General features: G+C 39.3%; 1 protein-coding gene across 5 annotated transcripts; it reads right to left on the reverse strand.

Moving 5' to 3' along the window:
• Positions 1-1347: 1347 nt before the first annotated feature.
• Positions 1348-27026, reverse strand: LOC102684956 (nectin-1-like). 5 transcript variants are annotated; one of them, XM_069178842.1, is made up of 7 exons: positions 23662-27026; positions 20611-20704; positions 6275-6601; positions 4112-4411; positions 3658-3760; positions 2953-3098; positions 1348-1864 (listed from the first exon to the last, which is right to left on the reverse strand). In XM_069178842.1, exons 2-7 carry the CDS (start codon positions 20669-20671, stop codon positions 1746-1748), a joined length of 1056 nt encoding a protein of 351 aa, XP_069034943.1. In that variant the 5' UTR covers positions 20672-20704; positions 23662-27026; the 3' UTR covers positions 1348-1745. The 5 variants fall into 5 exon arrangements, with proteins under 5 accessions (XP_069034943.1, XP_069034942.1, XP_069034941.1 ...); XM_069178841.1 differs by lacking the exon at positions 1348-1864 and adding an exon at positions 2114-2817 and having other exon boundaries at positions 20611-20700; XM_069178840.1 differs by lacking the exon at positions 1348-1864 and adding an exon at positions 2114-2817.
• Positions 27027-27441: the final 415 nt, after the last annotated feature.

Here is a 27441-nt window from a genome sequence, read left to right on the forward strand (position 1 = left end):
AAAGAGCATTTGAAGAATCTAGGATTTAATATACTACTAGCAACAAAATCTGCACAAAGGGCCATCTCCACTCTTCTCATCTGTAATCTTCTTATGTCCTTGTTTTTATAATACTTTTTCTGTACTAAATAATAAAAGAAACATGTGCAGGGTGATACTGTAACTGTAGTATGGCCTAAATCACCTTAACCACAAGATGGCCTGTTGAGTCCCTTTTCATTTGTGAGAGGGACTGCAGAGAAAAACAAAGCGCATGTTTTGGCCTTATTTTGCACCACGTGACCCAATGGCACGGAGGAGAGAAAAAAACCCTTCTGAAGGGAAAATCTCTGGGGATCCAAGGCCATGGGCTGCCCTCCCTCCAGGCAGGCTAATGTGGTAACAGAATTCCACTGAGGCTCAAGGCTGTCTGCTCTGAATTCAAGGCCCATATGATCAGTAAAGAGGCAGCTAAGCTGTTGTGGAAGATTCATATTAAAAGAGGTCTAAAAATACGAAGAGAAGACTGGATCTGGAAGCAAAAGCTAGAAAAAAAGTCACGTTAGCTGCAGAATGAGAGGCACATGGTAATAGCAGAATACAAGTCACATTAGTATCAGAATACAAGTACTGGTAGAATGAGCTTTTCAAAAAAGCAGTAATTGTCTGTGTGAAAGTTTATCTGAAAGTAGGAACTGTTAATTCATAAAGGGGAGAAAAGAGCTGCTTGAAAACCTAACCATTTTCTGCCTGGAATTATTACCTTAATGATATTGGGTCTGTTTTTTTAATGGGTCACTGACTCCATTAGATAATAAATACATTTTATGGCTCTCTCTGTAATTCAAGATTTTATATAATGGTCAAATAAGTCAAAAGTTCAGACAGAACCCTATTTTTTCTTCCTCAGTTTTCTTTCAGTTTACAAACTAACTCTAAATGGAATCATGAGCTTCTCTGCAGTTCTGATCAAGAGTGATTATTTGTTATCTCAGAGTATGGATATCTCTTAAGATACAACGTCTGTGCCTATACTTATTGCATGTACACTTACAGTTATAATACTAAGCGTACGCTTGTATTATACAAGGGGCAATAGAGTTATTAAAAAAATAAGAATACACAAAAGACACAGAAAAAGTTAATAAACCTCCACTGTTGCCACAAAAATTAAGCTGCGTCAGGACTTCTTGTTAGGGTGACTTAGAATATTAATCTTATTTAACTCTACAAAAAAAGAACTTACTTTTGAAAAGGAATTAACAGTTATTCTAAGAACACTGCTACACAGAATGCAGCAGATCTTAAAGATAATCAAAAATATGTCAGCTCTCAATAACTGAATTGATTATTTAAAGTCAGATTTTTAATGTGCAGACATGCACATTTGAGAGTGAAGTAAAAATAATAAACCTGTGTTTTCCTGTTACTTTGAGGATTTTCTGTTCTCAATTCCTTTGCTGTAAAATATCAGAAAGCAAGCATCAACTGTAACATCAAAGAAATACAGGCATCTATGAAGGTTAAAAAAAGATTAAAACAGAGCAAATTATTTGGCACAATTCTCAGTATTAGGTTGTAATTATATCACATAACAGTTCACAGCAAATGTTCCACTTACTGAATCGAGTTCCCCCAGGCAGCTGGAGAGGATACATATTCAACATGGTGGAAACATGTGACCATGCAGGAGAAGTCTGACCCATGTGTAAATGGAACATGTACTGTATCTCTCTGGAGGACCCTAGTTAGACCCTAGTGGAAGTCTAACTGTTAGTAACAGACAACTCTCTTACTTTTGCGTGAAAAAAAACCAATATGATGATTACTGAAAGGAGCAGTATAACAGCAAGAGTGAACAAAGCCATATAATTAGTTGAAATTCCTAAAATGAAATAGAAAAATGAAAGATTGTTAGTCAATGTGTAAAACCATAAACTGTGAAATCCTCAGTTTAACAGGCTTTGGATCTAATGGATAAAATCTAAACGGGATTGTCTGTGAAGTCAGAAGCACCAGACTTTACCCGCAGTAATGGAGAAATGCACATCTAACAAATCAACGTAAACATAAGGACTACATAGATTTAAGATTCAGGAATATCAGCGATATCCTATATGGGTAAGTCAGTTAATTTACAGTATGTCTATGAAACATGAAAGAAAGAACTTGTATACTTATGATAAAAATAATAATTTTTATTGACTATGTTGCTGGTCGTGTTGAAGACTATGTTGATTTTAAATGTTAAAATTAAGTCAAAAGATCCAGAAAGCATATCTGATATATATTATATGATTTTTTTTTGTCATGTAATAGTTTCTGCTGAAAAAACATCCATTTGAGATTTTACAGCCATTCGGCAATAAGTCCATTAACCCAAGGGGATTCTGTACTTTAAAATACCGTATATGCTAATTTAATATTATATAGTATTTTTTTTTAGCTTGTAAGATCAACAATATGAAACAAAATTGCATTGACAATCAAAGCTTATCTTTTAAAGGGAATGCAGTTTTTGGATGTTTACTTATTACCATATAAGTAACCTTAAGTGTATTAAATCTGTCAGAAAAGTGTTCGTAGCTGTTTCACTTGTGAACATTCGGGTAGTTATTCTGTCAACACAAGCAATGTTTTCTCTCAAGACATCAGTTGAGTCAGGTGTTTTCAGAACCAGCATGACACAGCAAATATGCAGGTGTGCATCTTCACCTCAGTTAGCTCTATCTGTTTTTACAAACAATTGCCTATTTAAATCTGAGGTATACAAATAAATGGTGAATAAGATTAGGAAAATAAGTACAACATGCAATACTGGCCTTAATTGTTGAACTTCTGCACTTTCAATAATTGGAAAAACGATCAAACAAAACTATATTCCGTTCAAAAACTAAAAATGTTGATGAAATATTTTGAACTTCTAAATAATGAAAAGGTAGTCTCTTTCTTAAATAAAAAAGAATGCATTACCGATTTGGAGATAAAGCACTCCTGTTGCTGTGGCATTAGGGGTACTCGCTCTACAGTAGTAGAGGCCACTGAGGTCAGGGGTGATGACAGAGAACTCCAGCTGAGCTTCAGTCACAGCTGCCCCGTCTGGGAGGACCTCGTTCTCCCTGCAAACACCAGAGAGGGTTCACAGAAGGGACTTCTCTTTCAGAGCTGCTGAGTGTTAGTGAAAAGAACCCATGTGACACCGCGCAGTAAGAAATGCTACAACTCTACCATGTCTGGCTGGTTGTATAGCAGCACACGAGACCTAGGGCAGGTTTTTATACCTCAGGCTAATGTACAGCAGGGTGCTGTCACAGATGGAATTCTGATTGAATATGTTCGCAACAGTAAATCAGCCTGCATGTTTTCTGTTACAACGCTCTTGTGATAAAAACAGGATATCACTTCCACACCACAACCAGAAACTCTCACACAGGAACTAAACCAGCTCAGCAGTAATTCAGAAGAAGTTAGCCATTTGGTTCTTTCTATTTCTCATTTTGTTTAGCTGTGCAATTAAACAGCAATCAACTAAATACACACAAAACCAGAACACTGAAAACAAAGATTTTTGCTCTTCTTTATGCCTGCCCTTATGGTGCAGGGTATTGAACTATGCACTGGTTTGAAGTGCAATTCATTCTTGGTACTGTTGTCAAGTGCCACAGACGCAAGACATACCTTTTCCAATCATATCTGTCCACAGGGGGGTAAGCATCTGCTTCACACTGGAAGGCGAGCTTAGTTGGTGTGTCTATTTTTATCACAACAACAGAAGGGGGATCTGAAAACCAAACAAAACCTCATTAAAGAAGCACCACATAGACATTTACACTCTCTAGTATTCAAAACCAGTGGTCCCAGATATCATAAACAGTCTGATGGGCTGTAGCCACAGCTCACAGAATACAATGCAAGGTGACAGCAGACAGCGGTGTCTCTTTGTCACTGTGATGCCACAGGTGAAAGGTCACTACGATCACGGAAGCTTTCTTTCTCCACAGAGCCCTTTGGAGGTCATCTGCCCTGAGCCAAAGACATGTATTTACCCATCACGAGCAGGCTAGGGACCCTGAAAGTGAATGCATGGCAGGTGCAAGGAGTGGAGTGGAGTGGAGCATGGGTGACTCCTTACACTGCACGGTGAGCTTGGAAGAGACCACTTCTGGCTGGGGCAAAGACAGGTGCTCCACCACACATTGCACCTCCTGGCGATGCATCGAGCGTGCTGGGATGGCTCGCAGCTGGCTCTCGATGGTAATGGTAAGGTCCTCGTGCATCGATGAGCTTTCCATGCTTCCAAGCGTAGGAAAGGGAGTTCGCCAACTGATTTTAGCAGCCGGCTTGCCATTCTCTGCCCTGCAGGTTGCTATGCGACTTTCCGTTTCGCCTTCTTCAATTGGGTCTTCTGTAAAAACCGTGATCTCAGGCTTCACTAGAAAGAGAGAGTGTACTGCTGGGTTACCTTTCTGACCTACAACCACTGTCTGATGGTTTTTCCATTTGTGCATATCATTTGTGCTTTTTGTGCATAGGATTCAGTGGTGACATGCAGTCTATAATAAGATTCATAACTGCACACTATGTGAGAGGGTAGTAGGCTCAGACAATATGGAGATTATTGTCTGACCTACATTCCCCAGAAGGCTGTGGGGAATGAGATCTCATCCTCAGTCACCTGACCAGCTAATATGAGACAGTCATATTTAAATAAATTGTTTTCTTCTTGATGCCTGTCCATGACATAACTATGCAGAATAGACACTGTTGAGATGGTCTCTGTGAACTTTGTACATACTTTTTTTGCAGAAGCTACAGTAGTTGATAAGGTGGACACACAGAACTGGTTTGAATTGGACTCTACTGTGTGATTCTATACTGTTATATAGAAATGCAGGCTACGAAACTAAGTAACCAATTGTGTTAGAAGAAGTTATCTTTGACAAATAGAGAGGAGGAAGATCTGTGTGATTTTGGAACACTGCCAATCTGATCAGCACATGGAAGTGTGATAGATAACAGTAAAAATATAACAGGCTGGCTGAGTCAGGTGTATTGAGGGTCAGTGAGACAGAGAATGCAGCAATTCTTGATGTCCCGCTGATGGTTTAACCTTCCCCTTAGCTTGTCCATCTCGTTGGCCAGCAGGACACTCAGGAGTGGAGTCTGGTAGCCACGGTGCTTCACTCTCGCTTGAAGTCCTCACCGTCTACCGTATCTACCGCGTTCGCTGGCTCTGCTCTGGGTCAAGTGAGTCAAGATATACAGATGAGGAGCAACACGCAACACGTCGCCACTCTCCGGCGCCATGTTGGATAAGCAGAGAAACATTACCCAGGGTCTACAGAATACCTGTCTGCACACATTGCTAGTCTGAGGACACTAAAATACATTAGAGGAAATGAGAGATGTACACAGACAAAAACATTTTGAAAATGAACAAACTAGGCAACTGGGCCAGGCCCTTCAGTTTTGCCCATTTAAGGATCATATAAGTATATGCAACTGGTGTTATGATGTCAACACAGGGATGTTCATCTGAACTTCCTTCCAATACTTTTGGAATCAGTACTGTAGCAGAGCTAGTCCAGATAGTGAGAACTGAAAGTCAGGATGCCTGCCTGCCTATTCACCACTTACTACTTCGAAGAGCTTAATTTTAAAAAGATGTGCCATTTTAAGACTTGCTTCTAAGAAAATAATCCTTCTAGGCTTTTTCATTGGAACCTACATTGAGATGGGTCTGGATTTAATATGATGATTTCTAAAGAGACTTTTCTCTTGGTTTATCACAACGGGTCTTACCTGTCACGTTCGTAGACCCCTCCTCTTAAGGACGCTCCAGCCCTTCCTTGTTTTCCACTCATCACCTGCACCTGCTCCCTGTTCTAACCCCCTTTCAGTTCTCCTTAAAAGCCAGTTGGTCACTTTATTCAGGGCACTGCATTTGATCTCCGTATTGTGCGAGTCCTGGACCTGGAAGCGCCTGGTCCCGTTAAGGTTTTATTCTCTGTTCCTGTTCCTGTCTCCCACCAGTTCCTATCCAGTTCCCGTTTTTAAATCATGTTTGTCTTGGATGGACCGCCCGGTTTTGGACTTTTGCTTTCGTTTGGATACCCCTTTGGATTTTCTCCTGGATTGTTTGCCTCGGCCACACCTCCCCCGAACACCAGCGCACCAAGGACACGCCCCCTGTTTTCATCCCCGTATCCTGCATGATCTTTTCCCCGTGTTTCTTCACTTTTCCAAGATCGTGTCGTCTGCATAGGGTATGAAATAACTGTTTTTGTTACATTACCATTAACCATGAGTCTCACTAAGCGATGAAATGGGCCACTGGGAAAAATGGTGAAGATGCAAATATATGTGCCTTCATCTGAGGGGGACACATTTTGTAGGATAATGGAGCCATCCCACTGTCCTTTTCTTTCAAATCTGACTCTTTTTCCCAATTCGTTGACAGGAATGGGTCCTCTGTCAGGTCTGTAGACGACGAAATTCAAATCTGCTGATCTCTGCCAGCTAATCTGCGACAGGTCTTCTAAAGGGTCCTCCACTACACACCCAAGATAAGCATCCTCACCCGCTGTGCTCACAAAACTGGTGTTGCTTATGAACCTCACTCCTGGAAAGTAAAAGGAAGAGGTAATCCATCGATTAGACACGTTGCCAATTTCACACACATTTACCTTGGACTTCCTTGTTGGTACTTTGTAAGTGCTGCAGGGAAACATCACTGAAAAATGAATCAGTTTTCAAGGCAAAGGGTTATCAGATAACTGGGGTCATTGTGTATGTAGTCCAGCATCTACAATTCAGTACAGAATGAAATGCATGCAATGGATTTATTATATAAGGAATATTCTCACAGGACAGGTGATCAGAAAAGAGACTGAGAAGGCTGATGATGATTTATTTCAGCTCATACTCTATCTTAAATAACAGCAGGTACTGAAACAATTTGGGTGAAATGCCATGGGTGCAACAGCAGTGTCTCACCTGGGATTTGAACCCAGAACCTTCCAATCAGGAGTTCAGAACCCCGACCTTCTTTGATCGGCAGCATCTCTGTTAGACTTTAACAACCTCGTCTTACCATTACTTGACCAATGGCCCACAAATAAAGCAGCCTGCTAGAGAAAAACAGCCCCCAAGAATAAGCAGGGTAGGAAAGTATTAGAAAGAAAACCTGTGGGGATTAAGTGGAATGTTTTATACTGTATATATACCTTGGTCAGGAAGAAGCACAATCCTGCTGATTCAAAGCACTTAAAAGTAAGCAATAAATCATCAGTTTGTAAATAATTGATTTTTACTGTGATCAACTAAACAGTTAGTTTAACTGTGATCTATTAAATTGGCGATTTATTAAATTAATTGATTGACATGTTTCAGCCTTCAAAAAGCAGAAATATCCCTTATTTGAACAGATTACTTTAATTATATAATTGCTCAATAACTGTGAAGTGTACCTAGTCTAAATAAGCAGCAGATTTAGGGTAACCCGCTGTATAAGACGGGGGCTCTCCAGAGCCAGATTCAAGACCGCTAATCTAAACATGACACATACCTCATTAAATGTGTCAACAAAATAAATGCAATGATTCTGATTTGAAAAAACAAAAGATTATCTCAACAATTGCATTACTGAGTTGGTAAGCTACTGTACATGCTCAGAAATGAGGTGTAACATGGTAAAGAAAAGCAAAGATACATGTGTAATACTGCTATTTGCATTTAAATTAACTACTGTCTTTATTAGGATGACAGAGTACCCATTGGGCATACCTAATCCATGGGCTTGGTGATTTTAACGCAGATGACCTTTGCTGTTGTGACTTGTAAATGTGAGAGAGAGCAGAAAGAGAGCAAGACACTGGCAACAGAGTATGAAGTAATTGAACATGGAGTCTACATGTGTATTTGCAGTAAATATAAATACAGTGTCATCAACACACTCTTTAGCCATTTGAAAATCTCACAATTTGTATAGCAGGTACTTTTCTAATTTTGCTTTGATTATTCTTTTGATTTGGAAATAGATGAATATTTACATTACAATTTACTGTTTTTTTGCACTTAAATAGATTTATTTTGAGATCCAGTTGAGGGTAAAGTTAATGCTAGCTCTGCCTGCCTTTAATGTCACTGTGGTTGAAGTGGGACATATCCAGCTCTACAATATTACTGCTGAACCACATTGTGGAAGGTATTAGGGTAATTTCTGGGATCTGTTAATTTAGCCCTTACCAAAAAGTATAGTAAGACAGAATATACAGGTCATGCGCAACCTTTGGCACATATGGAAGGACAGGACATTCACTCATAAACAGATTATAAAACAGGACAAACATACCATCTCATCTCTGAGCCTGTTTATAAAAGCTAATAAACTTTTGATGTTTGTCGGGTTTTGGGGCAGACTGTCACGCCTGACATCCCTCCCTAGAGGGCACTCCACTACTCCCGTTATTGTTCCTGTGATTGTTGCTAAGCTCCCCAGGTGTACCTTCTTATATGTATTTAAAGACTAGCTCCTCCAGTCCTTGGGGCTCATCATTAGGGTGAGGATGTTGTGAGGCCCGCCTAGCACCAGGAAACCCTACAGCCATCTCCTGAGGGTGTAGGCCTCATCCCCGACACCTCCTGCTTCCTGAGCCCAGGGTCTGGAGGATCTCGCCCCGTCACCCTTGGACCTCCATGTTTTGTCTGTTCGTGTTTTCCCCTTTCCCGGGGATTTTAACCTTGTCGCGTCCCAGGATGAATTACTCGCTGCTGGACTCCAGGACTCTGCCCTGACCAGCCTTCGGACCTGTTTGGATTTGGATGGCGTTCTTTGTCTCCCCCATCCACTGTCTCACGGACTGTCACTATTATTTTGCACATTATTAAACCCCTGTGTGTTTTCTTTTATCACACCTCCTGTTTTCTCCAGCTCTTCCCGCATCGCATAGGGTCTACTACAAGACCTGGCACGCATCTCAGTCTGTGGTTGTAACACAGACCTAACACGCATTACTGTACTTATTGAGCCTCAATAATAAACTGAATCTGCACAAGACTGTCCTCCCCCTCTAATGAAGAATTTCCCACAAGAGTGGTTTTGCATGCTTTCACAAAACAGATGTCAACGTGGATAAACGGATTTACTGGTTTTTGCAAGATTTATGTTACCCACTAAGGCCTTATTTTAGATTTCACACTTCCCTTCCAGTAAAAAAGCTACAACTGTCAATTATGATAAGCTCATAAAGCAGAAATACTTTTGTGCTTAAATGGTGGTCTGCAGTTCGAGGGGCACCTGGCAAACTGACAAAGGAAGGTCTGGCATATACTGTACTTGCAATAGGTATCGTTCTGTGATAGCTCTGGCGCAGCCCAGGGTTTCATTTTATAGCTCAGATGTCAGAGTTGGGCCCTTTCCACATTAAAGAGACCCTGGCAGACTATTAAAGGGTGAAATGTTTCCAGGAATGTCTCAATAAGTTACCCCCCTGTTGATCAGCCTTGCCTGTCTCTGGGCTTGCGTGTGTGAGCTGGTACAGAACATTCCTGTGTTCCTCCCTGCAGGTTTGTTTCAGCCTGTGGCTTGTCTCGGTGGGCTCTGGCGCCGGGTCTCAAGCAGAACCGAGCTTCTCCTTCTCAACCTTCAAGATTATAGAGGCCGGAAATTACTCTCAGGAGAAACTCACTTTCGCAAGCTCATGATTTTCATTAAGGTGGCCTTGCGGTCTGTTTAGCCTATCACCCATCAAGCCTGGTTGCAAAAAACAGAAGATCTTTGATGCTTTAAACTTAATAAAAATACAATTCATCTGTTTTTTCTACATAAAAATTTATTTCTTAAACATTTTTTGGCCTCGCATCATGCTAATCTCCATACCTGGAGAAATGTTTTACTAGGCATTCTGAGATGCTGAGGTAACATTAACACAAAGAGTGTAGTGTTTGATCTCACATTTTCCCAGTATACAGGTATTTCATTTGCAGAAGTGGTATCAGTCATGGGCTGGTTATTAATTTACAGCACATTTGGGTAATGGTTATTAATTTACATGGGAAAAATTTACCTTTCATGTACTCAGGCATGTTAGTAGCCTACTTTAAAACTTAAGCAGTTTCACAGTTTATAAAAATATTGTTTAACTGCAGTAATTCCCGTGCATCTAAGCTAGAAACATCAAAATGTCAAACCCATGCAATAGTGTGAGTTGTTGCTATGCAGCACATATCCAGGAGTTCTTAGTATACAGGATATGCAGAATGTCAAATGGGATTTTGTTTTAATGCATTTCACAATACACAGATGGCATGCCATCACTTTATTTTTTGTGAGAATATGTGGTAGTTTTGTGAAAGGAAAAAGGCCATTATTCAAACTTTGCCTCTCATACACACACAAATTGCTCTAACATACACATAAAATGCACTCACATTCACTAGTTTTGCCTCTCATGTTCCCATTGTGAAGGAGTGTTTTGTGTGTATGTGTGAGGTAAAACTCATGCATGTAAGAGTGTTTTGTGTGTATGTGAGAGGTAAATTTGAGAGTGAGAGCATTTTATATGAATGTGAAAGTTAAAATGGAGAGTGTGAGAACATTTTGTGTGTATGTGAGAGGAATGTGTGTGTGTATGATAGGTAAAGTTTGAATAATGGCCTAAATGGCACCTCATAGCTGAAAAAAGTCCACCTTACTAAAATAAAATTCAGAGCAGGATTGTATACAGTATTTAACAGAAATTGGTGGATTTTGCAATAGTGACTGGGTTTTAATCAGACCTTTCAGATTGAAGTTCTTAATGCCTGAGAGCCACATAAAAAAGTTAGGACACCTCTAGGAAAATACTCCAGGAATTCAGTTAGAGCTTTTTGTTTGCTAATTCAATTACAGTGCCTTTATCTTATCTGCAACTCTGGCCGTTAGGATTGTTAATATTTTGGTTAGCTAGACAGGAATAATCTGGCCCATTCTCCTAATTACACAAAGATAACTACACATCCACCTGTCACATGGCACTCCTTAATCACGCAATGTCTTGCTGTGAGGAAAATATCTGCCTTTTTACTTTGAATGTCAGCTTCTGGTACCTGGAATAACAATGATTGTAAATAAATCATGTAAAAAGAGTACTGCATTTAGAACAGCTTCCTTGTATTTGTAGTTCATGCTGTAACATTTTGTCTATTTCAACAAACGTTCATCAGTGAATTATTAGTGGAATTATCCATTCACTGAAGCACTTAACCTCCTACTGCAGGTTAGTGTGCATCTAAGGTTAAAATTGGCAGCTGCAGATATGAAGACTCAAAAAAGTAAACAATACATCCACTAGGCCTAAGGGTTTTATTTCTAAAAGGCATTATGTGTTGTCCACTTACCGTGTTTGTGTTGCAGGTCAACTTGCAAGACATAATACATTGCTTTGTTTTTCAGTCCTGAACTATAAAGTGCAGAATAAGCAGAGTAAATCCTGATCTCTCTCGAACCTTCATGAGTACTGTATGCGACTTGTATTACTTTTACACTCAGTAGACTCCAGCCCAGGCTCTTAACAAGAATCTGAAGAACGCAAATTATAATGAAAACGACTGATGTGCTGGAACATGCAGGTAAAATAGACAAGAGCATTACCACCTACCAGCTTTATCCCAAAAGTTATGATGATGTCACTGCTTGTGAAAGCGCTCAAGACTGAGGGCACCAGGACTGAACATTGAGAGAGGCAATACATTAGTGGCATTACTGCCTTGTAGAATGATCTTATCAGATGGTAGAATATAAGTAGGCTTGATCAGTATTGGAATGAGAGACCTAGAGGAAAAAATGTTTTGCTGCTGGAGTCCCAATTCCTGCCTGGAGAACCACTTTCCCATAAATGCACATGAGAATTCTTGCCCTGAGGTTACACTTTGTACACATAAAAATTGCACATACTGTGTATTTGTTCAAGTCCAGTCATGCAATCATAATCCTAGCTTTGTAGACTACAAGTACACGTTTTGTGATGAAGCTAATTACCTGATATGTGATATTACATCAATATTTTTAGTACAATATTTATCTGTAATTAGCTTGGTATTTACACATAATTAGTCACTATAATTACACTTCTGATTTGTTTTCTGTTTCAAAAAATTCCTCATTCCACAGATGCGTGCAGTGTAAGTGAAGCCTATTTACACGAATGAACCTATTTTTTAATTTACTGCTTATTTTTTCACCAACGGACTGATCAGCCCAGTGATGGGGTGGAGCAGTGGCTCTGTGGCTTAGGATCTGTGCCTGTGGCTGGCAGGTTGCCGATTCAAATCCTGTGGCTGGCAGAGGAATCCTACTCCGTTGGTCCCCTGAGCAAGGTACTTAACCCCAACTGCTCCAGGGGTGTTGTACAATGGCTGACCCTGTTCTCTGATCCCAAGCCTCTTTCCCTGTCTACATGTCTCGTGGAGAGCAAGCTGGGTTAAGTGATAAGACACATTTCTACTGAAAGAAATTGTATATGGCCAATAAAGTCATATTATCGTATCTACTGTATATTGTCAGTGACATCTGCCACATTGCCTTTACAGTTTGTTTGTTCCGCTTTGAGCAGAGCACCTGCTCTGTTATCTGCATACATGTTATCTGCGAGAGTTCAGAAGTTCCTGTAAGGCAGCAGATGTTTAACGGTCATTTCTTTGGCTTCAGACCCTTGTTGGCATGACTGATGAATTACAGAGTAGCCAAGGCATAAACTATTAACACAACAATTACAGACAATTTACATGAAAAAAGCAGTAACTCTGTTGCTGACAGAAAGACTTCTAAAGCTGTTTTATGCAAATATTATGTCTTATAACATTATTTGATAAGATTTATCACTTGTACTCTATATCATGCTCATTTTGTTCCTTATTACTTCTAATAATTAATAATATTTATAATATTCATTGCATTTATACAGTGCTTGTTATCATTTTAAATACAGGAGGGGATTGACTTCCAGGTGCAGACCCATCTGGGAGACCACAGCACCTATTCTGTACCAACAGACCCACCTGGGAGACACACAGCAACCTTCAGCACCCGCAGACCCACAGCAACTCAGAGGAAGGAGTGAGAGACTGACTTAGGGAGGACAGGTTGTACAAGATCAGAGTGGAGACAAGCAATTGCAGACTCATGTGTTTGGGTTTAGCTTTTGGTCCTAATCTCTTACATTTTGAGACTCCTGTAAATTGCAAACTTCATTCCTGCTGAGCAGCAGTTCTCAGAGATAGAGCTTTGAGTAAAATATGCGTTTTTTATTTCCTTTTAATTATATTTTTATTCGCTCTTTCATTTTAACAGTGTAGTGCTCTTTTGTAATCTTTTCAAAAGGGCATAAGTGGAAACTTGTGTCTTCCAGCTTACTAGAACGTCTTGCTGCATTGGTTATATTTTATTCAAACTCATTGCGTTGATGCTTGTGAGTGACTTATACAGTGAGACTTATAATATTACCAATGTGTACAGGATGGCATTGTACTGGAGCCTCTGGCTGAAGGAGCTTGCTGAAAAATACAATAACAGTGTCCCACCTGAGATCTGGACCCACAATCTTTCACGTATGAGTAATGTGAAATACAAAATATCCTCTAAAACCACATCTTCTACCATCTTCCCATGTGCTCCCTATCCCAACTGTCTGCTTTTTTGTATCTGAGGGTAATTTCCATTAACTGCTGATTAATGTTGACACTGACACATCCTGCCATGATAATAATAATAATAATAATAATAATAATAATAATAATAATAATAATAATAATAATAATAATAATAATAATAATTGCTTACACTTATATAGTGCTTTTCTGGACAATCCACTCAAAGAGCTTTACAGGTAATGGGGACTCCTCTCCACCACCACCAATGTGCAGCCCCACCTGGATGATGCGACGGCAGCCATAGTGCACCAGTACGCTCACCACACACCAGCTCTCAGTGGGGAGGAGAGCAGAGTAATGAAGCCAATTCATAGAGGGGGATTATTAGGAGGCCATGGCTTGTAAGGGCCAATGGGAAATTTGGGCAGGTTACACCCTATTCTTTTCGAGAAACACCCTGGGATTTTAGAGGATGTGATCTTAGCTGACTTATCTATTCAAATAAAGGATTTTCATATGTTTAACTCAAAGAATAGAATACAAACTCATTTTGTGTAGTTTCAAGGCGGTACTTCTGCCTATCTCACTGAGCTGCCTCAGTGCTGTTTCCTGAATTGAGTACTAAGGCTTGACTGACTCTGTGTGCTCTATACAGTGTAAGCTTTCCTACTAACGTTTTATCTGGGCTGTTTAAATAATACATGGTGTGTAGTGTGCATTTTCTTGATCGACAAATTCCTTAAGTGAGAAATTTGGACAGTTTCAAACAAATCCTTCTAGAACTGGTAAAAACAGTTTCAAATTATTGATTTAAATGGTATATATATGTAAATAAACAGTATAATTATACTCAGAAAAACTGAAATTAAAAATGTCCTTGATTTGTTATGTCTGTGAAAAGTACAAGGCAGTTGAACCTGCTACATTTAATGTATTTGTAAACATAAGGTGACAGTTAAAATTCAAAGCAGTTCAGTGCCTGAAACTGGTTTTTCAACCTGCATCTAATGTCTAAAACAGATAAGATAAAAATATGAGTGGAAGTGTAAAACTGCTACAGTTTTACTTTAAACCCCCCAAATAATGACACACTTTTTTTCTTTTAAGGTAAACATTTTTTTTAAATTAATCTTTGTAGAATCATCAGTTATTTCTCCAACTTCCCTCCTGAATAAAAATTATTCGTTTTGCTTTATTTATATATTCCACACATTTTGTGCAGGTATAGGGTTTGATTTCTTTGCTTATGGTTACATTCTCAAACATTTTTAAGGCTATTTTAACATGAAAAGTGCTATACAAAATGGAGTATGTACTCCCACAAACCTTTGTATAAAGAAATGCCTACTGATCTCAGTTTAAAATGCACTTCCACGTACAGCAGTTTCCTCTGTATAGTTCTGGCTTGAGCTAGCTGGGACTCATTCAGTAATATAGTACATAGTGCAAACTGGTCCTCAGTGATAAACCACACTCCCACAATGCAGTACAGACGTATACTAAGGAAGTTGCTGAGTTTTGTCCACGTCAATACTCTTAACAGGGAGGAGTAAAATGACATACTATCCAAAACTTCAAAGCACTATAGTAGCCATCAAAAGTGTTTCAGAGGTCCATTATTAATTAAACATTTATAATGCCACTTGTAGATAATGCTGTTTCATCTCTAAGAAAATAAACCTTCTGAATGCTCTCTTGCTCTGTAACTGATATTAAACAAAATCTTTACCTAGTGTAATGCTCCTCAATGTCTCATTACAGGGCTACTGTATTATGTCTATTTGTATAAGGGTATTTTGACCACATATAGTTTAGGAGTTGTAAAATTGCACTTAATAATTGGATATTACAAAGTGGATTGGATAATATAAGAATTTGGCATCATACAGGTATCCCTAAACATAGGCATAGATAGGTCACTGAGGACATTCATCTGAAAAAATAAATGTATTCATACAAAGCCATCACAGGTGAGTTGATTAAACAATTCCATAAAATTTATGTAATATATACAGTACATCAATATGTTGTGCAGTATTTATGTAATTCCAAGATTCAGGTAAGTCTATTGAGGACTGCATGGCTTCATTGATATGCACATTAATGTACCATGGAAAGCGTATGGTTCAACAAAATTATAAAAAGATTTTTTAGACAATTTGTATAGAAATATAGACAAATGACAATTAATCCTAAGTCCCTTATGGCCCCATTGATTCCATTTCTGAGATTCATTTCACATTTTCATTTCCTAATTGTCACGATTATAGTCCCCCCTCCTTAAGGGTGCTCCAGCTCTTTCACTTTAGACTTCATTCTGTGCACCTGATCCCTTTTACCCAGCCCACCTTAAAAGCCAGGCGCTGACGCTCATCCTGGCTCTGCATCTGGTTTCCGCACCATGCAAGTCCGGGACCTGGAAGCGCCTGATCCCGTTAAGGTTTTAACCTCTGTTCCTGTTCCTGTTCCTGTTCCTGTTCCTGTTCCTGTTCCTGTTCCTGTTCCTGTTCCTGTTCCTGTTCCTGTTCCTTAATTCCTCTTGTGCTTTTGAATACCCTCTAAGGATTACACTCTTGGATTGTTTGCCTCGGCCACACCTCCCCCGTGCACCAGCGCACTTTGGACACACCCCCCTGTTTTCAGCCCCGTATTCCTGCATGACGGTTTCCCAGTGTTTCCCCACTTCTTTGGATTGTGTCGTCCGCATAGGGTCAGGAAAGAACTGTTCGTTACACTAATTAAATTAACGCCACCTTCAGTTTTTGGATCAGCAATACACTATTAAAAAATTAATTGTAATAGTGTTATACATCATTAAAGCATGTGGCTCAGATGTTGTAGGTACAGTACTGTATGTTTATATTTAGAATAAGTTCAACACTAGTCTTTTTGCCAAAAACAAACAACCACAAACAAAAATGAAAGACTTTAAACTGAAACATTACTGACAAATTCAGAATTGGATTCACAGACTTGTTCCACAAAAGGTCTGATAAATGACAAAAGTAAATGTACAAGCAATGTACAGTAACTGGCACAATGTCACTACAAGGATATATAATCACTGCTGGTCATTGAATTTCCAGTGGATCCAGTAAGCCAGCATTTTTGATTAACAGGATTCATGTTAGCTTGGCTTGGTGCACAGAGATGTGTCCGTAATACTGATTAAGATTCAGGTTCCCATATGTCCTGAGCCAAAGACCACTAAACAACTGCCACTCCAGTACCTTTCACAGTCTACTAATGCCACATGTCAGGCTGTGGCAAAGTTACTGGTATGTGAGAGGTGGGCATCTCCAGGTGGTGATAAAATTTGAGCTAACAAATAAAAACATCACACAATTCTGTGGGTGTACGCCTTATCCAAGTCTCAGTCACAGGACGCATGTCGACAGTGTCCTTGTGTTGCTGGGAAGTCAAGGAAAAACAGGAAAGCGAGAAAAAACTTTATTGTTTTTTTTTTCCCATGAGAAATGATACCCAACTAATTTTAACTGTAGTATTTTAAGGTGACAATTAAATCTTTGTCTCTTATTCTTTATTATTTTTGGAAGAAATATGATCATCTAATCTGGGCAGGAAAATGTATATCTCTCATCACTTAATCATACAGAAAGCATTCAAATGATGATACATTCTATTTTAAAAACTAACTATGCAAGTAGTATTAGTTTCCCACTAGTTTCCTCATTGTTATTTGAAAGTCTTTGCAAAGAGACTGAATTTCTTACCTCCCCAGGCCTTGATAGCTTTGTAATAAACTTCATCTGAAATTTGAGAAAGTACTTTTGAATACCTACCCAGAGGATAAGTCTATACTAGGACTGTATACAAAATGAGAACAAAAAGACTAGATCAAACTGCAACATTTTCAGAAACAGTTTTATGTGTCACCCACACATGAAATACATTTACCCCTTTAAAGAAGTGTACAGTCTCAGAAAAAATGTTTTGTGTTTTTTTCTGATATTCTTACCTCAGCTTGTGCTACTTTCCTCTCCTTTGACCTAATTCTTCATTATACTTCTGTCAACACCTGCTAAACTCTGAGATTCCGGTCCTACTCTCATCCTTCTCTTCTTACTCCCCTGTACATATCACAACTGTCCTCCCCTCATTCTTTTTCCACTGGTGTCCCTCAAGGCTCCATCCTGGGCCTCCTACTGCTATCTCTCTACATCCAGTCCCTTGGTCCTCTAACCTCTCAAAGTCCTTAAACTCTAAATCGCCGCCAATACTTACTTGCTTCTTACAAACTATCATGTTACTCCAGTCTTGCTACTGGCTCACTACTGCCGAAAACACCCAATTCAAAACCCTTGTCTACTTTTGGGTCAAGCACTCTGATCCTATCATTCTTCAATCTCTTATCACTCTTTACACCTCATGATAAGGACTCCCAGTTTCTCTGCTCCTTCTCTTCCACCTCATCTTCCACACTTCCCTTCCTTCTGTTCTCACTTCCAGAGCCAGGCCATTGCCCAGCCTCGCTCCTCAGTGCTGGAATGAGCTACCCACAGTAGTTAGAGCAGCTCAGTGACTGGCATTCTATGGCAGATTGGGGCTCCTCTCATTAAACCTCTTACATTCTTCAGTACTTGCATGGCTCTCAAGAAGGCAGTGTGGATTGCTTCTTGCACCTTTTTAATGGACACATGGGGGACTGTCACAAGGTTGCCTTCATTTTGTATCTTTTTGTACCATTCCTGTGACAAGTTCCCCCTAACCTTGCGAGGAAATGTGAAACCAGGAACAGTTCTGGTATAAAAACCTTCTCACCCCAACTTGGTCTTTAACCCGCTTGTTTGTCACCAGCCTCATCTATAAATCAGGAGAACAGCACGGTGCTTCTCAATCTGATAATACAATTTTAACTGTAAAGGAGAGTGAACCCTGCTTTACCCTTTTAAAACCTACAGGATAGCACTTGGAAGAAACCAGAGCATCTGGAGGAAATAAACAGAAGCATGCTGATTCGATAGAGACAGAAGCCTGAGACTAGGATTAGACTCAAGTCCTTGGAAATAAGAAGCAGCAGCACTAACTTGTTACTGAAACTCTTAATTGAAGGATTTTCTTAAATATTTTTTAATTGTTTATTTCTGCACTCAGATGTCAGAAAGTAACCACCCTTACGTGTTCTGAAGTATTTCAAGTAAGTAGCAGCATCAGTATGCATAGGCTGCAAAAGAACAAGTAAAGGTTTATTCCATGCTGAAAAGCGAATACAAAACACAGCGATGTATTTCCTTTCTTCTCTATTCAGCATGAAATAAACCTTTACTTGATCCTTAAGTGTTCTCCTGCCAACACAAATAGAAGAGGACAAGCTCTGATCAGTCTGTTATCAGCATGTGTAGTACAGTACATTCCTACTCTATAGCTGTCCTTTCATCATTATTATGAGCCTCTATCAATCTCTTACTAAAAGAAGGCCAAGATAATTCTCGTAGTTCCAGCTATCTGGGTACTGTATGACTGAATAATATCCTCTTGCTATTAGAAATAACTAAAAAAGGACATTCTGGGTTCCAGTTCAGCAATTCCCTGAATTACAACAACAACTTGTTCTTCTTGTCCAGTCTTGACTCTGATGATAATTTCACCTCCTTTCGTTTGTGCTTTAACCCACTCAAGTTCCTGTATTTTTCTATTTGTTTCTGTGTGACGTGTAGTTCCTGTGTACCAATCTTTCATCCATTATTTTGCATCAACATGTTAACACAAGCAGCATATAAGCAATAAAAAGTTACTTTTAAGACACAAAGATATAATTCCCCTAACAATCATAATGAATCTTCAAAAGAACTATAGTCTATTTCTCCTTTTGCCTTATATTATTTGTACTACAGGTCATCTGTCAAAGAAATAATCTTTGATAAATTCTAGCTAAGCATCATTTACAGCAGTTTCCTTGAGAATTGAGCATTGGTTAAAAATCATTTTACTTTCTGTAAGTTCATTTTCAGGCCTGTTTTGAGACATGTTCATTAAGTTACTGGACTTGTAAGTTATATCTCCTCTGGGTTATGAAATTATAAAGCAGACCCTTTGTAAAGCACATTTGTAGAGACATGTGTCATGATCCGGTTCTTTCCGGGCCCTATGCAGACGACACGATCCAGTTGGTGAAGACACAGTAGGAATAAAAACATGCAGGAGAAGGGATGGAGACAGGGGGCGTGTCCAAGGAGTGCAGGTGTCCAGGGGAAGTGAGTCCGGGGCGAACAATCCAAATGGGAAATCCAAACAGGTAATCAGGAACAGAAACAAAAGTCCATGGCCAGGCGATCCATCCGCGGGGGGATAGGGAACATGAACCGGGTCGGAACCGCCGAGGGGAATCGGGAACAGAAAGTTAAAAGCATAACGGAGCCAGACGCAGCAGGACTCTGGGCTCTCACGAAATGCGATTCAATGACGAACCTCGGCTGACGTCTGCGTCTGGCTTTTAAGGTGGAACTAAAGAGTGGCTGGAATAAGGCACAGGTGTGGGAAATGAGGTAGAACGAGGAAGGGCTGGAGCGCCCTAAATAGGAGGAGTAGCGATCGTGACAACATGCAAGTCATTTATTTTATGTGGAGTTAACAGTCCAAATAATGTTTTCATTTGGTTGGTATCAGAAACACAACTCCTGACTTTTCCTTATTTATTTTGTGGAATAGTACATGGCAAAATTCACAAACATGGATTCAAACATTTCACAATGACACATTAAAAAAGCTTTATGTCATTGTTCCTGTAGTACAGTTACTGCATATTTGCAATGTAGCAAAAATGTTGCTATCAAAAACTTGTTTAAAACAGGATGTTTTTCCACAATTCCCAGGCACAACATTTTCAGTTATCCTTAATGTTTTCAAAACATCTGACCGATAAGTAATGGTAAATTATTGTAGTTGGAATGAGTTGCTTTTATAAAGATTCTGTAATATGGTATGTTACCCCCCCAGTACACCAGCACACACAACTTGCTCAGCATTTCCCCAGGTGCTTACCTGACAGAGGTGAAATCTGAAGACACAGAGTAACACAAGCAAGGATCGGAAGGATTCTCATCTTCGCTGAGTCAGACAATGTATGTAGACCTGTCTACCAATGGAGGAAAACAAGTGCAGACTAGTCAGACATACAGTTTTATGCAAAAGTTTGGGCACCCCTGGTCAAATTACATGTTTTGTTGATTTTCAAAGAGTAAAGAAGTTAACACAACCTTTGCAGCGAACAAACTTAAACTTGACATATTTCTGCAAATATTAATGCACAGTTACTGTTTTTTTTGTGAAATTTAAGAGATTGAAAAAATTAAAACATTAAACGTGGCATGTGCAAAACTTTGGATACCCTCCAAATTGATCTACTAGTGTTATTTTTTTGTAAGGTCTCAGAACTTAATTGACTTGTTAGGCCTTAATCTAAGTCAGGTGATGACAATTCCAGACCTTAATAAATTCTCTGACTCTTCGAAGCTCTCAGGGTATTGTGCTTACACTCAACAACCATGGGCTCCTCTAAGCAGATGACTGAGGATCAGAAAATAAAGATGGTTGACTCCTACAAAGCAGAGGAAGGCTATAAAAAGATATCTAAATGCTTCCTCCTTGCAATTTCCACCATCCAAAATGTCATTAAGAAATGGAAGTTAAGGGGAGCTGTTTAAGTCAAGACAAGATCTGGAAAAACCAAGAAAAATCTCAGATAGAACTGCTTGTAGACCAGTCAGGAATGCAAAGCAAAACCCCCATATCACTGCAAAGGACCTGCAGGAAGATTTAGCTGGCACAGGAGTAGTGGTGCACCGGTCCAACATTATCTTCATGGAAGAGTCATCAGAAGGAAACCTTACCTGAAATCTCATCACAAAAGTCAATGTCTGAAGTATGCAACACAACACTTAGATAAGCCAGAGGCATTTTGGAACCAAGTGCTGAGGTCTGATGAAGTGAAAATTGAACTCTTTGGCTACAATCACCAAAGGTATGTTTGGAGAAAAGAAAGGAGAAGCATTTGAAGAAAAGAGCACCTTGCCAACTGTTAACCATGGGGATGGATCTATTATGCTTTGGGGTTGTGTGGCAGCCAGTGGCACTGGAAATATTGTGTGGGTAGAGGGAAGAATGGATTCTACTAAATTTTAACAAATCCTGGAAAAGAAAAGCTGAAAAATAATTAATAATGATAATTGCTTACACTTATATAGCACTTTTCTGGACACTCCACTCAAAGTGCTTTACAGGTAATGGGGACTCCCCTCCACCACCATCAATGTGCAGCCCCACCTGGATGATGCGATGGCAGCCATAGTGCGCCAGAACGCTCACCACACATCAGCTATCAGTGGGGAGGAGAGCAGAGTAATGAAGCCAATTCATAGAGGGGGATTCTTAAGAGGCCATAATTGGTAAGGGCCAATGGGAAATTTGGTAATAGGGACTCCCCTCCACCACCACCAATGTGAAAATGAAATCCACTTTTCCTGTCAATTCCGGATTATACAGTCTGCAAACGGTCCTAAACTATGCACTTCACGAGAGTCAGGACCGGCTCCCCTGACAGTACTGACTGATAGGGTGCCCAAACTTTTGCACATGCCACATATACTATTTTTTTTCAATTTGTTAAATTCAGAAAATAAATAGTAACTGTGCATTACAATTTGCAGAAATATGTCAAGTTTAACTTTTTTTGTGTTAACCTCTTTTCAGTTAGAAAATCAACAAAATGTAATTTGGCCACTGATGCCCAAACATTTGCATAAAACAGTATATATTCAATTCCAAAAACCTTTACATACCAATCGATATAAGTTCAAGTTAAATGTATCTGGAAATTATATTCTATTTCAGGCAGATGGAAAGTTAGGGTGTTTGAATAAAAAAATGGATATGGAATAGGAAACAGAGAGCACAGATAGGGAATGAATATTCAAACTGGGGTGATGTACTTTGTGGAGTACCACATGGATCTGTATAAGGACCACCGCTGTTCCTAATTTATATCTATGCTTTAGATTCTGGTATAGTTACTAAACTAGTCAGGTTTGTGGATGATGCCAATTTAGGATGTTTAGCAAACATTGGAGAAAAAGCCAATGAAATTCAGAAAGATTTGGAAAAAAATCACCACTGGGTAAAACCTGACCCAAATTCTGTTTAATGTAGACAAGAGCAGGATATTGCATGCAGGTAGTAAACATATAAATACAAACTGGGAAAAACTGAGACAGAAGATGTGAAAATAATTCTTGCCAAACTACTGCTGCAGCCACTTAAAGTTCTTGTCTATTCCTGGGGTGTTCTGACATCAATGTTATATTCTTTTATTATGTAAAATGCAGTTCTAGAAGTAGCCAAGGTTTTGTTCTAATACAATGAAATTGTTCTAACGCATGAAATTTAGCAAAATTCTTCTTCCAATCAGAATTTATGATATTTAAGAATTAAAAACTGCCACCCACACCTATATTATAAGCACTGTCCTGAATTCTTGCTGCTATTTTTCTGGAATTTAAACAATTGGGTTACAATGGCAAAAAAGCACCAAAAAAAACACCGACATGATAGTCGCCCATCTGTATTTAGACTGAGATCCAGGAAAACACATTGAGTGTTTTATATCTGACACCAGCAATGTGTTCTGTATATTTATGTACAAAGATTAACTTAAATGCTTCACCACATACTCCACAGAAATGCAGCCATGATTAAAAGACTTCACCTGTAAACAAATTTGTTTTATCCCCAGGGGCTAAACTGTATAAAACTGTGTCTCATGCAGAAATGCAATCAACTTTACCTTCTCATTCCTTACATGTGTAGTTTCCTGATTGTAGTACACAATCAAATCTTTGTTGGAACACATGGAGAAGACACATTTATCATCACAAGGAGATCAAAGATTTACATTTAGGAGATATTTATATACAGTCGTTACATAGATGTTGAGTTCCCTGAGCTAGACCGCAGAAAACAATTCACAATTATATTTAAAACTGCCTTTTAAAAAAAGACAATTTTCTAAAAATTAAACAAAAAATAAACATATCTTACCTGCTACTGAAGCGTTAACAACTCGCAGATGGAATTAATGAATGCAGTCACACCAACACACAGATGCAAAGTCCAGACTTGAAAGGACCGTTAATACGTGCAGATGCTTGCAGGCGATAGAGAAGCAGGAAGCACGTCAGATAAAGTACTCTATATTTTTTCTTTTGGGATTGTTTTGTGCAGACAACTGGGCATAGCTTGTTCCATTTTAGGCAGGCTGAATTGAATTATGTTTTCAGTGAATGATCATTCATGACTGTTATGATGTTCTGTGATTTTTGACTTTTATGTAAGCACTAAATCACTTTATTAATCGCTGGTACAAATGAGGAGATTATTATTTAAACCGGTCAAAATCAAGACAGGAAAACACAGAAGGAAACCAGTATGTCTACTGACATTATGTCCCAATGTCATTGTTGATGTTGGACTATTGACTCAGCTGTCAGTAATTCGCAATCACTCCTCCTATGGCCAGGAGGTTAGCCCTCAGCCAAGTGGGTTAAGCCAGGTTTTGACTAAACACTCCATAACTCTTTCAATCCTTTCATTATTGGGAGTTGTTATTCCTAGAGAAGTTACAGTTATACACAATGTTTGTTTTGATCACCCATGTATGGGGGCAGTGACCATCCAGGGCCTATTCCCAAGGCAGGACTATACCTTGGATGGGACACTGGTCCATCGACACACATACACAGGCCTGAGCTCAAGCTGATTCATCTGGACATCCCCTCTTTGGAATGGGAGAAATACAGCTCACCTGCAACATACTGTACTGTAGTGGTAGCAGACTCTTGCTAGTCCCTTGGCTTAGAGAGTACCAGCAAATGGAGAAGGAAGCAGCCAGAACAATAAATTGCAAGATCACAGGGCTTTATTGCCTTTGATCATCAACAGGTGCATCCTGGTCTCTGAGAGATAAGCATTCACTATCACCCCCATGGTAAAAGTAAGTAAAATGTCTACCTCCCCTGTCTGTATATGGTGAGAAGGGCAAAACAGTGGGCATAAATGGCATGGCGCTAGCCTGGTGCTCTAGCCCAGCATGTGTGAATACTTGCTGTTCTGTTCAGACTTCATGTGCAGGAATTCATGCAGAGCAAAACGGAGAGAAACCAGAAGCTGCTAAACTAGTTGGAATTATTTTTCTTTTGGCTGGCCAAGTCACAGCCCCTTTTACATTCTATTGTTCTGGAGGGAAAATGTTTACATGACGTTTCATGCTTGGAAGGAAGTGCATTCTGGGAAATCAAATGGATGGAACTCTTCACTAGCGGGTAATTGCCAAATATTATTTTTGGGAACAAATGTGGGACAGACCGTTCAAAAGATTACTGTATTGTTGAATTCTGTTGTTGTCTAAAATTCTTATTGTTTATGCTGCCAGTAATTACGTTGCCAGTACATTGACGTTTTGTCAACCTTCTATTCAACACAAAATAAAATCCATTTACTTACAATATTAACCTTAAATACAGTAAGTGGATTCTTGTAGAAAGTCATGATTCATGGTAAATCAGATTTGGGGTAGGTCAGCTACTATATTAGACATAATTACAATAATAAAAATGAACTGATAGGACTGTATACAGTACATACCTACTGTATGTGCACCCCACTAAAAACCAGTTACAGAGTATTTAATGTGATAGATTCACATTGTAACTGGTTTTGTTAAAAAATAAATGAAAGTCAACAGTTGAAGACTGTCTCATGCTTCAGAGACTCTACCGTGATGGACATGTTGCTACTCATTCTAGTTTCCCTTCGTTTTTCTCCCAGAGCATGAAAAATGAGCTCTGTTCATGGGGAAGGAGCATGCTATCTCGTAATATGACCTGATGCATTGCATGGCAAGAGATAAGCAAGTCTGGACCCTGTCTGTATTATGCTTGAACGCCTATTAGAATAAAAGCATTGCATGAGGTAAGGGTAGATCAGTAAATGTCTCTCTTCCCTCTGGGCCCGAATTTCCAAATCAATATCTCAGCATGGTGATTCGAGACCCTGAGTGCTGGAAGGTGCTGTCTTTCAAAGGAGACATTAAACTAAGGTCCTGACAACCTGTGGTCATTAAGGATCCAATGGCACCATTTCTTTTGACTTTGGGCTTGCACTATCTGGTTTCACTGACACTGATGGTAAATAGAACTAGTACGATATGAATCTTTTGTCCCAAAATTGCATGAATTCATTCTCAAAACATATAGACTGACCCCAGTAATGCAATTATGGAGACATTTTATTGATATTGTGGCTTTAATCTTGGTGTAACAGACAACTACCTGACCCCATGGATGAGGAAGGTGGAAGGTTGAAAGAAACAAGTACACCCCACACGCATCCATATCACTACAATATCAGGAATTAATATCATGATACCACAAAGCTGATACTTTTCTGGCCATATCAGTAATAATATACACTATTCTTACTGGCCAGCAGCCATATCACTCTATAACTCACAAGTGGCAACCCACTGAAGCTAAACAGGTGTGAGCCTGGTCAGTACCTGGACGAGAGACCTTCTGGGAAAAATTAAGGCTGCTGCTGGAAGAGGTGTTAGTGGGACCAGCAGGGGGTGCTCACCCTGCTATCCATGTGGGTCCTAATGCCCCAGTAGAGTGATGGGGACACCCTGAGGTGAGCACAGGGTAAATCCAAAGCCAAGTCAAAACACGAGCAATGTCCATAGCCTGGGAGAGAACAAGAGCACAGAGGGAAGTCGGGAACAGCGAGACTAAAGAAATGACTTGCCAAGACAAAGTAGAGATGACTGTGAAGTCAGGCTTTAAATATCATGTGTGTAACTATGGCTGTGTCCCAATAACCGAACTTGTGGACTTGCACCCTTCATATGAGCATTCCCGCTCCAATCTGCAAGGGTTTAGGGTGTCCCATTTCTCATTTTGTGTTTGACAAGGGGGCTCACAAGCAGCCACAAAGCGCCCTTCTCTGAAGTCATCAAAGCAGACGCCGCTGAAGAGAATCACCCCCAGTTCTTTGTGGAATGGTGACGTTTCATGCTCTATCCTATCAAAGCAGAGAGAAGTTGCCATTGAGAATAAGTTATTATTATATAAATTATTCAGGTGTTAGTAAAATCGAACTTTTCATAGTTTTAAAACTCATAATTTTTTATATAAAAACAAAATGTCATTAGGTTACTTTGGATTCATACTATGTAGTATGTATTCTAGGTACAAAGTTTTTGACACAAAAGTTTCATTTTGTCACCCCGTTTCGACTGATGAATACTCGTTTACCTGCGGTGTATTTTGTACATGGAATATTTAATAGTATACGTATTTAACAGTACAAAAGGTTTGAGGTATTGCTAAGTTTACCTTATTTAGTTTACTTTGAATGAATGCGTTAGGTTCCTTGTACAGTCATTTTTGCACTGGGACAAATAAGATGTATTTAGTACAAAGCTTGGAATAAAGAGAGGTATTGCCAAGTTTTCCTTAGTTTACTTTGCCTGTTTTGAGTCGAGCTTGCGCGACATGAATGAACACAATTGAGTCACTACTTTCGTGCAGGGATAGATGAGATGAAATTCAATTTAATCAAACTTAAGAGTGGAGAATGAAAAATTCTTTTGAAAACATTCCTGCCGACATGCACTTAGCCTCTGGAAAAGAAGCATCAACAACAGACATTTTCACTGTGAGCTGCCTCAAATTTTCAGTGTTCTTCCATCAATGACCTTGATCGTTTAAACCATTTGTTCAATAAAGATATGGCAATGTAAAATGTTGTGTGTGTTGTTTGTTA

This window comes from Lepisosteus oculatus, chromosome 15 (genome assembly GCF_040954835.1).
Source record: "Lepisosteus oculatus isolate fLepOcu1 chromosome 15, fLepOcu1.hap2, whole genome shotgun sequence".
Classification (NCBI taxonomy): Eukaryota; Metazoa; Chordata; class Actinopteri; order Semionotiformes; family Lepisosteidae; genus Lepisosteus; species Lepisosteus oculatus.

Excerpts from the sequence above, each read along its gene's own strand:
- LOC102684956 (XM_069178841.1), bottom strand. The coding sequence starts at position 20,671 with ATGAGAATCCTTCCGATCCTTGCTTGTGTTACTCTGTGTCTTCAGATT. Across the intron at positions 6,602-20,610 it reads TCAGATTTCACCTCTGTCAG|GAGTGAGGTTCATAAGCAAC; the intron begins GTAAGCACCTGG and ends TTTACTTTCCAG. Across the intron at positions 4,412-6,274 it reads AGTGAGACTCATGGTTAATG|TGAAGCCTGAGATCACGGTT; the intron begins GTAATGTAACAA and ends CTCTCTTTCTAG.